The following is a 13,887-nucleotide window of genomic DNA, read 5'->3' on the forward strand; positions in this document are numbered from 1 at the left end:
AATTCTGCGAGGGGGGGGAGGTTCACCGTCACACTCTCCCAACAGGGCAAAGAGGTCTGCCCCGTGCCTTCCCTCTCTACACCCCCTCCCTTCCTCCCTTCCTCCCTCCCTCCCTCCCTCCCTCTGACCCCTGCCTACCTGCCCTCACCCTCACCCCCCTCCCTCCCTCCCCAACTAAAAAAAAAATATATATATATCCAATGGTCAAAAGAAACTTCATCAAAATATTCAAAATGAGATAAAAACCAAGAGAAGAGGGAGGAGTGAGAGACAGAAAAAAGAAAGAATAAACAGACTAAAAGGGGGAAACCCTATCATAAATACCAGGAAGTCTTGTTCCATAATACCTCTTTATATACTGGATACTCCTCTCCAGTTTCCTAAGCAAAAAAAACAGGCTAAATTACTACAAGATACGAGATTATCAGTGTACTGCATTCAATAACAATGTACAGGGTTGTCTTTTGTTGTTGTAATACTGCCTCCTGGGGTGAGTTGACTCAGGGGCGCTCGTCTTTTCACAACAGGAGGAAGATTTTTGGCGCTCCTCTGAAGACATTATTTTTTTTAACTTGGAAGTCCCCATTATGGCCAGAGGGTACCAGTACCAGACTGATACCAGGGATACCAGGGGCCCGTATCAGGAAGGAGGTTTACCAAACTCTGAGTCTAACCCTGAACGTTCATTTACCCTGAGATGGGAAACTGAGTTTTCGAATGAATGAATGAAGCCATGATACTACGATTTGCCATGGTAACCACAAACAAACTGGTCGGCGGAAATACTCATGCGCACATACAGCGAGTTTGAACATGGATTTAGTTAAAAAAGCAACACAGCAGCTACTGCAAAAGAGAGAATTTGCGTGGGAGAAAATTGCTGCTAGAGTAAATGCATTAGTTCCAATATAGTGTATTAATATATTTAATCATCAGTCTAATATTACTGGTGAAATGGTATTGAACCTACAATCTATACGAGTCCTAGGCCTACTAATCCCATTCAGAGGCTGCATCATTAACAGAATTATAATTCATAATCTTTTATTTCAAAGGGTTTACATCATTCACCTGAATACTGTGGAACTCCTTTTTAAAAGGCTCTTACTGGTTTGTGTCCAGAACACTACAAAAACTTTTAAAAAACGTTTCAGAGTGAGTCCCACTCTTCTGACGGCTCTTTGCTACAGTGGCTTTACTAAAATGCTCCGCCTCACCAATGTTATAAAGAATACTGCCGTTTGCAGAAAAACGTAATGCAACACAAAGAATGTGCTGGGATGTAGAGCATGTTCACGATGGGTGACGTTAGTGATATGAGGACGGATAAGGTTATGTAGGCTACATAAAAGATAGACTGGGAAGAAAAACGATACCACTCAAATAGGTAGGCTAGTATCTGGAAATGAAAATGCATCTATAGTCGGGGCCTCAATATCATCTCCAGATGTATGTTTAACTCCCTGAGAAGTAATACAGCTTCTTCATCAACAGGATCATCGACAAAAGGAAATGCCATGTTCGAGAAAAAAAAAAAGTTTTATAGGCTGCCTAACATGGTTAATAAACCAACCCTGTTTTTTTATTCATGCAGATAACAAACTGAGGCTAAGGTCCCTCTCTTTCTGAAACAGCTGGAGTTCTCCTCTCTCTCTCTCAGGTTAGATTAACCTCTCTTTCTGTTCCCCTCATCTCAGGGTTAACTAACTCAGAGTTCTCACTAAACCTGCTTCCTGAAACGGAACTCTGGTATGGCAGGTAAGGTGGGGAAAAAAAGATGGAGGGAAGGAGAAAAAAAGATATCAACTGGATGACAAGTAGTCCATGTTTGGAGGAGGAAGAAAAGGGAATGGAGTGCGTTTACATGCGGAGCGTTCTGGATTCTTACATTCTCGTTTATATGAAGCCGCATCCCAACCCTGTGTGAGGCAGAGAGTCACATCACCAGGAAGTTAGAAAAGGACACAAACAATAAATAAATGGTTTAATTAAAAAAAAAAAAAAAAAAAAAAAAAAAAAAAAAAGATTTTCCCCTCACGCCGTTCACCACTGTCATTTCTGATACGACCACCAGATGGCACCAAAGTAAAGGCGGAAAAAAACCCAACCCTACACAGTGGTTTGAGAAACGTTCATTATTTCAAAGCCCAATTGTGATTTCTAGTGAGCATTTATGCAGAACCCGTTCAGTGTATTGACATTCAGTAATTACCTCCATAGTAGTTTTCACTGTCAGTGGTGGACTGATTATCTGACCAGGTGCATCAGAGCTGCTTTTTTCGACAGCTAATGGAAACAGAACGTAACCTACTGCTGCTGCTAGTTCACGTTAAGGCGCTGACACACCGAGCCGATAATCGGCCGTCAGACAGTCTGGCGAGGTCGGTGACTCGAGTCTGTTCGGTGTATGTTCCGTGCCGTCGTCCGTCCGAGGGGCTGTCGGCCTTCATTTTGGCTGATTTGACATGTATAATCAGCGGGGCGGGCACTGCCGACAGTCGGACTCAAATGACCCATGTGATTGGGAATGAGCGGAATGAGCGTGACGAACGCCTCTCAAAATCTGAGTAAAATCTTTTAAGCTGACCTTTGTTGAATGAAGACAGATTCAGCAACTGCACAGCCTATTTCTCTCTTCAAATGTTTTCAGAAACACGTTTCGGTGAACTATTTTAGTCCAATATGAGATCGTATTCTGAACGAGCCGCCATGACAGTCTGGCTTTGAATTTCCAGAGAAACCAGACCCACGCGTTCGTCCAATCAGCTGCCAGTTTTCATTGTTGGGCGACAATACAGATTAACGCCACCTGCTGTTATGGAGACGTATTATGTCTGGTCTCTTCGGGGTGTTCTGAGGAACTTTTTGGACCAACTCGGGGAGACTGATCAGCCCGACTGCCTTTTCTGCCGACGGTCGGCCGTCTGGTCGGTGTGTCTGCAGCTTTAAAGTGTTAAAACACATGGCGCCTTTTATTTTGAAGCAGCCACAGGAAATGCAATGTCACCGAGGTTCTGCCAGAGTTGCTGCTTAAGGTGCGTTTGTGGTCAAAAACGTGTGATTTTAAACTCAACTTCTTTCAGTATTTTGAGATGGTAAGATATAATTTTGAGGGACTTAATGATGTAGTTTGAGCGTGAAAAAGGTACTAAACTGAACAATAGAAATGAAGATACTGAGCACAAGATTTAATACCCGTACATGAACACGCATGTAAACGCACTCAGGAGGATACAGTTAGTGTACACTGAGGAAGTCCCTGTTGTTGTTTTTAAAATGTGTTTTTGTTCACCACCCCCCCATGTGGGCGTGGCCAGAGAGGAACCTCAAGGGGGGAGTGGGGAACCCATTATTAGTCCGGATGTCCCACACGGGGGCAGAAAAGATGCACCATTAGAGAAGAAGGAGGGAGGGAACCGAAAGACGGAGGCAACGAGAGGAAAAGCAAAGAGGAGAACCAGGAAAATCAAAATGATACACGGGACTGGACTGAAGAACAAGAGTGGGATGACGAGTTCAAATCTTCTCTTTTTTTGTCGTTTTTTTGTTTTCCAAGAGTTCGTCTCACGTCATACAGTCCAAAAGTGTTTTTTTTTTTGTTAAATTCCCCCTCCCACACAAGTCATTTTCTCATTTTCTATTTTTTTCTTCCTTTTTTTTATTTATTATTATTGTTTTGTTTTTCCGTTTGCAATAATATCAGTTTAAGGGGGGAAAAAAAAAGAAAAAAATTATTATTTACAGTGCTGTTGAAATAATGAAAACAGACGTGATGAATCTACTGTAAAGTAAGTCGCACAAAACACAGGAGGAAAAAAAAACCAGAAGAAAAAAAATAACCCATTAAGAAACCAGCGGGGCGCTTCGTGTCGATCCAGAGACGATGGCCTGTATCGGGGATTTCTCAGAGCTCTGGGCAGACATGGCTGATGGGGTGGGGGGGGTGGGGGGGGGTGGGGGTAAGGATGGAGGGGAAGGGGGAGTCACAGGGGGAGAGGAGGAGGGGAGGGCAGAGGGGAGCGTGGCGCTGTCTTCGTTAAGTTGGGATGATCCCGTCGCTCCTAAGGCCCCGCTTCAGCTCCAAGTCCTCCAGCTTCTTCCAGAGCTCCTCTCGCTCCTTCTCCTTCTTCTTCTCACTGGAACAACAAACAGCATGGAGGTCCAGCGGTCATTATGGGCTTGGAATCTCTGCATACATCTCTGATTTCTTCAGTTATTCAAATAGGGCTGGTGTGGCCATTTAGGTACACTTAAAGGACCACGCCGACTTATTGGGACTTTGTCTTATTCCCCGTATCCCCCAGAGTTAGATAAGTCCATACATACCCTTCTCATCTCCGTGCGTGTTGTAACTCTGTCTGACGCACCCACCGCTAGCCTAGCTTAGCACAGATCCTGGAGGTAACCAGCTCCATCTAGTCTAGCTTAGCACAGATCCTGGAGGTAACCGGCTCCATCTAGCCTACTGCTCCCAATAAGTGACAAAATAACGCCAACATGTTCCTATTTACATGTTGTGATTTGTATAGTCACAGAATGTACACATAACAAGGTCACATGACACACAGCCATCTTCTAACCGTATACATACTGGGAACTATATTCTCAGAAGGAGAAGCTCTGCTACATACAAATCACAACATGGAGATAGGAAAATGTTGGCATTATTTTGTCACTTATTGGGAGCAGTAGGCTAGATGGAGCCGGTTACCTCCAGGATCTGTGCTAAGCTAGGCTAGATGGAGCCGGTTACCTCCAGGATCTGTGCTAAGCTAGGCTAGATGGAGCCGGTTACCTCCAGGATCTGTGCTAAGCTAGGCTAGATGGAGCCGGTTACCTCCAGGATCTGTGCTAAGCTAGGCTAGATGGAGCCGGTTACCTCCAGGATCTGTGCTAAGCTAGGCTAGATGGAGCCGGTTACCTCCAGGATCTGTGCTAAGCTAGGCTAGCGGTGGGTGCGTCAGACAGAGTTACGACACGCACGGAGATGAGAAGGGTATGTATGGACTTATCTAACTCTGGGGGATACGGGGAATAAGACAAAGACCCAATAAGTCGGCATGGTCCTTTAAGCCTACCATCCACTAGGAGACTTAGAACAGACTACAGTCTGACACCATCTCACATCTAACGTTAAAGACTGTCATTATATGTAAAGACTGGGGATCTTGCAGGGTCACACGTTGCAAGACTACAACCAGATTCATTTTGAAAGATTTAACCAAGCTAGCTAGCTACCGCTAGCGTTAGCTGGTAACTTGAGGGAAATCTGCTGATGTTGAGTTCTGCCGTACATGGAGATGAATGTCTCCAGTACCTGGAGGTCTGGGTCTATCTGCTGGTAAAACTCCCGTTCAGAAGGGTTTAATAAGGGCGTTAGCGTTGAGCTTAGCACCATAGCAACCATAAACAACACTGGCTCTAGCAGTTTTCCACTTCCTGTTTGGTGCTGGAGGCAGAGCTCCCATTAGTTGTTGACAATGTTCACGTGATTTACCTTCACTACCAAGACTTCAAACTTAATAATAATATCAAACACGTTTGATTTTGTGTGAACGTCCAGATGGGAAAAAGACTGACTGGGACTGAGTTTTATGACCATTTTACACCAAACGATGGAGACGACGACGGGAGCCCCGTCCGTCTCCTTTCTCTGTCTCTGTGTTGGCGTTCTAACCTCCGGTGGATTTGTGAGGACTATGGTTAACTGCTCCTCAGATCTCTGCAGGGTAAATCCAGACAGCTAGCTAGATTATCTGTCCAATCTGTCCAGTTTTCTGTTGCCAGACCCTCCTCCGCAGCTCTGTGGGGGAAGGTCTGGCAATGCCAGACTACCAGGCACGTGTCCAGGACAATGCACGTGACCTCGAGGCTGCGAGACAGCTACATGTCAACAGCTGTCTGCGGACACGGTGCGCCCAAAGTGGGTGAACTGGGACTCCATTGCCTGCTTGTCGGTTAACGGTTGATAATTGATTAACGAGGGTCAGATAACGTCAGAAAAAAATTATCTAAATTAGCATCCCTAGGTACAGTACTTCACTACATGCATGAAAAAAGGCAATGAGTGCGGATGAGATCCAGCCAGCTGTGCATCCTGTTTAAAGATGACTTACAGACGTCTTAAATTGACATAGTTCTTTGATGGACGTGAACAAAGTCTACAGTCTACAGTCATGCTAGCTCTGTGAGGCTGAACTTAGACACAGCAGAGCTTGGAGCTAAATGCTAACATGCTGATGTTGAGCAGGTGTTCACCATCTTAGTTTAGTGTGTTAGCACAAAGCACACCTTAAGGCTGATGGGAATGTCATTAGATTTGCAGGTATTTGGTCAAAAAGAAATTATAATATTTGACCTGATGATGCATCCTATGGAAAAGTTAGAGGAATATAAATGTGTCAACCAATTTTACTAGCAATCCATCTAATAAATCTTGAAATATTTCACCCAAAATGGCAAGCGTGAACCTCGTGGTGGTGCTAGAGAAGTCAGAGGATGTCCAAAGTCAGTAGGATTCATCATCTGAGCACCACCAATGTCCAGTCCAAAGGTTCCTGGCAATCCACCCAGCAGATGTTGAGATAGTTCAGTCTGGATCAAAATGGTGCTTTAACTAACGTGGCTAAAAAGTATTTCTTTCTAAACTTTGGCGGCTCTGTGCCACTATTTCAGACTTTGCATAGAAGATCCCGTGGGCTCCACAGTAGGATTTACAGATTTTTACACTGGCACACTGAATCATGTCTCATGAATTTTAATATTTGAATGAGTAATGGGGGGAATAAAGTGGCTCACTACTATTAAAACACTTCAGTGAACTTTGAATCCTAATTGACCAATAAACACAATAAACCTTACTATTACGTAGTCAAGACGTTCTCTTCAAACAAGGGAGTGAGTCTAAGATATTAACTTCATATTTGTAGTCATCGGCGTGGCTCCTTTTACAACCCCAGCTAATCTGAATCCAGATATCTGTAGAGTGTGATGATAGTAACACTGCTGTCGTGTGTGAGGCAGCTTCTCACCGCTGGCGGTCTGACTTGTAAGTGGCTGTGAGTTCATCAAATAAGGTACTGTTCATCTCCATGAAGGCCTTCAGTACGTTGTACACCAGCGCCACGATGGCCCTGCGAGGAGGGAGCACACAGAGGGATCACAGTTCAACATCCAGCTTTACAGCGGCTATAAACTTTTACAGTTTTATAGAGTCCATTTACAGAGCAACTTGTAGGGTTTCATTTCTTTCATACTTCAGGTCTTGTAGGAAGTCAGACTTTGAAAAGTGAATATTTGTGCTATTTATTGTGGCTGTTCAAATCCAGCCTGTCGGGTCATCAAGTCCACACTTTTTCTACGCTGCTGGTCTCACTGCGTGTGTCAATCCTCACCCCTCCAATGATTCTCCTCACACAACAACTCAATGTCTGGCTGCTGGCTGCTCCGTCTCCTCATTCTTGCCTGTTCCCTAAAAGGCTCAGAGTTATAAGTAGGGTTGGGTACCGAGACCCGGTGCTTACACGGCCGGTTATCAGCATTGTATTGGTGAAATAACTTAAGTCACTGTTATAAGTTATTGTTATTACATTTTAATAAATCATTTTAAATTTGACCATATGGCCTTAGCAATAAACACGCCTTTCTTTAACCCTTGTGTTGTCTTTGGGTCAAATTTGACGCGTTCTCAAAATGTCTATCTCAGAAATATGGGTTTCTTTTTAACTACCTAATTTGAATTACCCAAAAATAACACGGATGATTCCATACAACGCGCTTCACGAATACAACAAAAGATTGGATCTCTACTTTCATTGAATTTGGGGTGTTTTATTCAATTTTTTTAGCATTTGAAAAAAAATAATTTTGAAATGTTTGGGAACAGTATCCTCGCTGAACGTTGACCCTTCTGTGATTATCCTTCCTTTAATATTAGTCTAAATAATTCATCATTTCTGCTTCTTTAACTCAAGAATTAGGTACAGTTTTCTATAAATGAGGTTTATAATTGGCCATGAATTCCTAAAAATAAGTGTAAAACTATAGTGGTAGTAAGCTGGTGTTAGTGGTGTTTATAAATGGTAGTGAAAAGAAGCGTTAAATGTCAAAAAAAGCACCAAAAACATTGAAAAAGGCGCCAAAATAGTCGAAAAAAAAATTTGTTTTGTAAAAGTATCGGTTCAGGCACCGGCACCAGTTTAAAAGTATTGTTTCAGCACCGGTATCGGGGAAAAAATCCAAACGCTAGCCAACCCTAGTTATAAGACTGTGGTCCGTCATCTGACTATGAAGAAGTATTTCCAACCTTATCAGTTGGTGTCCATATTTATTGTTGTTACACTTGACCTAGCACTCCCTTGTGTGCTTCTTTATCACGTGTCCAATTTCTCCATTTTGAGGCTGACATGCAAACATGCCTTACAAAAGTCCAGTCCACTCTAATGCATATACAAATATATGTTTTTGGAAAAATACAATTAAAAAAAAAAAAATGTTTATTTCATTTTTCCCACACATCAATTCACAGGGGACGCCAACCTAAAAGTGTATTCTTTAAAAACATCGTTAATCAATTTACAAATGTTTTTTCTTTTTAAGAATTGAAAATGAAATCAGACATTTCATATTCCAGATGTTTCCAAACTTTCCAGACCTACTGGAGTTGGGAACATGGACACAGGAAGTGAGGTTGCTGCAGCATTCCCTTTATTATTAAAATTAAAATGGTCCATTTATAATAGAAGTGTAAATTATTCTGGCCATTCAGATTTATGTAAAATCCACACATGTTGACAGTATGATGCTCTTTGGTAGTACTTTCTCTCAGTATCCCTAATTCTTACTGGCTTCTGGTGTGAGAGGAAGAGGTCTTTTTTAATTTAATTTATACTTTCTATTGATCCCCAGTGGGGAAATTACAATTTAAAACATTATTATCAAACCATAACTGTCCTTGCTCACATCCCATTTCTTTAAATGAATGTTCCTAACAATACTGGGATGTGAACCACAGTTTCAACTAGGGCTGGGTGATGTATCGATATTATATTGATATCGTGATAGGAGACTAGATATCGGCTTAGATTTTGGATATCGTAATATCGTGATATGACATAAGTCTTGTCTTTTCCTATTTTTAAAGGCTGCATTACAGTAAAGTGATGTACTTTTCTGAACTTAGCAGACTGTTCTAGCTGTTCTATTATTTGCCTTTTCCCCACTTAGACATCATGTCCACATTACTGATGATTATTTATCTAAAATTGAAGTGTGAAGATATTTTGTTAAAGCACCGATTGTCAACCCTAGAATATCACCGCAATATCGATATCGAGGTATTTAGTCAAGAATATGGTGATATCTGATTTTCTCCATATCACCCAGCCCTAGTTTCAAATACATTTCTTTTTAAAGACTTTTGCTTTCCGCAGCATAGAGATGCTGTTCTCCGCTGTTTACAGTAAACAGAGTGTTGTGATCTCCGTGTGTACTTGAGGCTGAAACACAATCGTGAGAAAAACCGGAAAAACCCAGAAGAGCTGCTGATAATGCTGCTGATCAGCAAAAACCCAAAGACACCACATGAGTTAGTGTGGGAACATAAAAGCAGGGGGGGGGGAGAAGAAGAAGAATGAGCCTCATTTATGACAGAAGGCAGGTGCAGAGTTTATTTTAACGTCACTCACGGGTTCCAGTGCTCTTTGGAGATCCTGTAGAGGCTGGCGAACATGATGGGCAGGATGACGCTGGAGTTCTCCTCGATCAGACTCATGATGTACTCGTTGTTCCAGTAGTACAGAGCTCGCTCTGCAACCTGGGACCAAGGAGACAAACACGGCCAGTCATCACAAACGGACGGGAAAAATCCAGAATAGTACAGGGTTTAACGCACACGTTCCCCTTAAATTTCAAAATATATTTTTATATGCAGTAGCTTGTGTTCCTCTTGAACCAAAACTGTATCACAAAGTCTAGCGATTCACGGATTATCGAGCCTTTTTTTTTATTTGCAGATTATCTGTGTCTGCGTTTTATTTGACCGATAACCGATGCAGCTCTGAGTCTGTCCCTCTGCTCTGCCTTCTTTCACCACTAAGTCTGACCTAATGTTTGCTGGTTCATTAGGCCTATAGCCTGTAACGTTAGCTCTATGATGATATTGCTTGTGCTTAAAGCTAAGATTTAAAATCTATAAAAATGAGCTCCACCTTTACCAGCTGCAACATTTCAGTTTTGAATGCATTAATGCCTTAGTAGTTACAGTATATATTATATAGAAATGGACATTTACTCTTGTTAAATTTAGTACTTTTTGTTTGTTACAAGAACATTTACTTAATAAGACATCTACTTGTATCAGAGGATTTCATTTCAATCTTAATTTTGACTAAAGGATTTTCATTTTTAACTGTAAATGCATATCGGTTATTGGTTTCATTAACTACTAATAATCTGTATCGGTCGACCCATAACGCAGTCCTGAATTCATTCTCTACATGCTTGTTTCAACACCACAGGCGTAGGTAAATGACACGGATCCTGACAGTGCTGCGCTCAGTGCTAAACGCTCACTAGTCTATATTTAGGACGTTCCACTTCTGGGATTGTTCAGGTGCCGCCGGATACTCCGCCGGATGTCCGTCCCCTTCCTCTTTCTTTGTGTTGGCGTTCTAACCTCTGGTGGATTTGTGAGGACTATGGTTAACTGCTCCTCAGATCTCTGCAGGGTAAATCCAGACAGCTAGCTAGACTATCTGTCCAATCTGAGTTTTCTGTTGCACGACTAAAACTACTTTTGAACGCACACATTCCATCAAAACAAGTTCCTTCCTGAGACTATTTAGCAGAGGCACCGTGGCTCTGTCCGGAGCTTAGCACCGCCCAAGACGATTGTGATTGGTTTAAAGAAATGCCAATAAACCAGAGCACGTTTTTCTCCCGTCCAGGAATGCTGTGTGGACTAGCCAGACCTTCCTCTGCAGCGCTGTGGAGGAAGGTCTGGCAATGGGAGACTAGACGCTCACTGACCTGGAAATGCGGGCTGGAGACACATCTGGAGATCTGTTTGAAGAGCGGCTCCTGGATCTTGATGAACTGTGTTGGTTCGATGACGTCCAGGATCTCCTCCAGCTCGCCTAGAAACATTACCTGCACCGCAGCACAGGAGGAAAACCTTAGTACCAACACACACACACACACACACACACACACACACAGTTCAAACTCTAAGAAATGAGCCTCACCTCTTTTTGACTGCAGGTTTTTGGCCAAAACTTCAGTAAGCCTCTGATGACCTGAGGATGAGGAAGAGACACAGATTGATTCCTTACTGTTTTTTTTTTTTTCTCCAATTATTTGTTTTCACTTCAACTCCTCCTTTCACCTCAGTGAGGCGCTGTCTGCCCCCTTTCTGATCCACCTGCACCCCAATAATCAGCTGTAGTGACAACAGTGTAGCAGGCAAAGATCGACTTCAGACAAAGTTACTGTGGCAGTAATTGATTAATCAACTTTGGCTGGCAAAGAAACGTCTGAAGCTGATAGAAAACAAGTGATTCTGTGTTAAGACTATTATAGTAGAGTCAAACAACAGTTGTCTCCTCCTGTTGGGATTAGTGGATACTTACTGGTTCTGTTAATGTTGGGTCTTTCTCTAGGAACTGTACAATGCAATACGCCAACTGCGGGGAGAGGAGCAACATGTTAGAACACACTTTAGCCCTTTAGCTTAGCTTACAACAGCAACTCAGATACACCAAAACTTGTCACAGTATGACACATACTTCAAAACAGCATGAAACCTCATTGCAACTCCTGCACCTGATTTTGCATTTATTGGCTGAGCAGAAACTCAAATGCCACAATGCTTTAGTTTTTAATTTTCCTATTATATTTAGAATATTTCCAGCGCTCTACCTTGCTGTCAGACGGCTCTTTACGACGGGGAACTGAAGCCGTTATCTCTGCTCTCTTCAAAGCCACCAGACTCCTTTTGACAAAAACAGACATTTTACCTCGCAGAACACGGGAGTTGCTGCTCTACCGCTGCCTCCATCAGTTAGTCCGTTTGTTACTGTGTGACTTTGGTGTTTTAAATGTTAAATCGGATTCACCAAAGTCACAAAATAACACAAACTGACTAACTGATGGAAGCAGCGGTAGAGCAGCAACTCCCGTGTTCTGAAAGGTAAAATGACTTTGGCTTTGAAGAGAGCAGAGATAACGGCTTCAGTTCCCCGTCGTAAAGGGCCGTCTGACACCAAGGTAGAGCGCTGGAAATATTCTAAATATATCTATCTAAAATGTGTTTAGCTGCTGCCCCCGTCCACAGCAGGACATTGCTTAGCTTCCGTGTCGGTACTCCTGCCTGCTTCTCCAAACTCCAAATCTACTAACTTCTGGACACAGTCAGGAAGTTTCAGTTGTTTTGTGGCCACTGTGTGAGAAATACTAGGATAGTCACCAGGAAGAAGAAACTTCACACACAAAAAAACACATATTTTACCTGTGCGTGGAAGAGGGACAGACTCCTGACAGTGTGGAGGGGGATCAACACTTTGACCAGAAACTGTTTATGCTCCGCTTTCAGCGGCAGAGCGAAACCATTGATTATACTGGGGGAGAGAGAGAGAGGGGAGAAAAAGTAGAGAAAATATAAACATAAATTCAACATGAACACATGAAAGAGTTTCATTGTGACCCTGTGAAAGCAAGTGGAAGATCAATGAGCAGCTGACATAAAGAAGAAGGCCGATGGAGCCTGGAGGAGAAATAAAGAGATGGGAGCGCTGATCTCACCTTCAGGCTCACAGAGAACAGACGTGACGCCTCTTTAAAGCTCCAGACTCACTAAATAACAACCACAATCCTGCACTAGGGCTTGTCTACATTCTGATTCACTGGGTTGTTTTTGGAGAGCTTTTGACGGATGGACAAGCTGTAAAAACTGGACCTATCATTTTTAGGTCCATTAATGAAACGTCAAATGTTTTCGAGGTATCACAGCCCAAGAGGCCGGTTGTGTAGAAGTAAACCATAGCTATCTTCAATGTTGTTGCCAGCTAAATGCCAGAAACATTATGTTGTTACATTTGTTTGTCGGTTACTTATTTGGAGTTTTGGAGAGAACTGCAGGAAGCCCTTTTTGGGGAGAGCCTCAATTTTGTCTCCTTCTCTTCTTTCCTGTTTATTTTTTTTTTTGGGGTAGTTAGGGTTAGTTTTGTAACTTGTGCGTTTTGGTTTTATTTTTTAGCCAGAACTGATTACTTTGTTATTTTGGCTCAGTCTCTCTGTGACCTTTCATTTTAAGCTTCCATATTTGGCACCAAAAAAAACCGACTCCTCATATTCTACATCTGGTTGTGTGTCACTCCTGTGACTCCTGTGTCTGCCCTTCGTCACACGCTGCATCCATCTACAGGTTGTTCAACAAATGAGTGCACGAGCTCAGGTTGGTTTATTGAAATCACTGGAAGAGGCCCAAAGAAGTTCAAATATGAAAGGAAGTTACTTAGGATTGTATTTGTTTGACCAACAGTTGCAAATTGCAGGTATTGCGCTATGAAAAACTAGTGACTTATTATTATTTTTCTTTTAAAATTGATTTAATAATCCATTTTGTTTCTAAGTGCATCGGCCAATCGATCGATGCTGCTGGAAGGAGAAAGCTGAGTCAAGCTTACATGAACGGAAACATTCATTATCAGAATTATCAGTGGTTTATCTTCATCTGTTAACCACCTAAGGGACTGACTGACCGCTTGTTTTTCGGCTTCCTTCTGAAGCTTGGCGGGCCTGTGGACCTCAGCTTAGCTCCCAAGCTGTCTGCAGGGTTTCTACAGGTTTCACCAAGTCAAATTAAAGACTTTTTGAGACCATTATGAATGA

The 13,887-nt window shown here is 42.5% G+C and overlaps 1 protein-coding gene across 7 annotated transcripts in view; it reads right to left on the minus strand.

Moving 5' to 3' along the window:
• Positions 1 to 3,276: 3,276 nt before the first annotated feature.
• Positions 3,277 to 13,887, minus strand: part of ppp2r5eb (protein phosphatase 2, regulatory subunit B', epsilon) — a 62,848-nt gene continuing 52,237 nt past the window's right edge. For all 7 annotated transcript variants that reach the window (XM_031280314.2, XM_031280310.2, XM_031280313.2 and 4 more), the window contains 7 exons: positions 12,506 to 12,614; positions 11,628 to 11,681; positions 11,244 to 11,294; positions 11,029 to 11,148; positions 9,687 to 9,814; positions 7,032 to 7,133; positions 3,277 to 4,136 (listed from right to left, as the gene is read on the minus strand). In XM_031280314.2, the coding sequence (XP_031136174.1) occupies positions 4,037 to 4,136; positions 7,032 to 7,133; positions 9,687 to 9,814; positions 11,029 to 11,148; positions 11,244 to 11,294; positions 11,628 to 11,681; positions 12,506 to 12,614 (664 nt within the window). In that variant the 3' untranslated portion in view covers positions 3,277 to 4,036. The remainder of the gene's footprint in view (positions 4,137 to 7,031; positions 7,134 to 9,686; positions 9,815 to 11,028; positions 11,149 to 11,243; positions 11,295 to 11,627; positions 11,682 to 12,505; positions 12,615 to 13,887) is intronic.

This window comes from Sander lucioperca, chromosome 18 (assembly GCF_008315115.2).
Source record: "Sander lucioperca isolate FBNREF2018 chromosome 18, SLUC_FBN_1.2, whole genome shotgun sequence".
Classification (NCBI taxonomy): Eukaryota; Metazoa; Chordata; class Actinopteri; order Perciformes; family Percidae; genus Sander; species Sander lucioperca.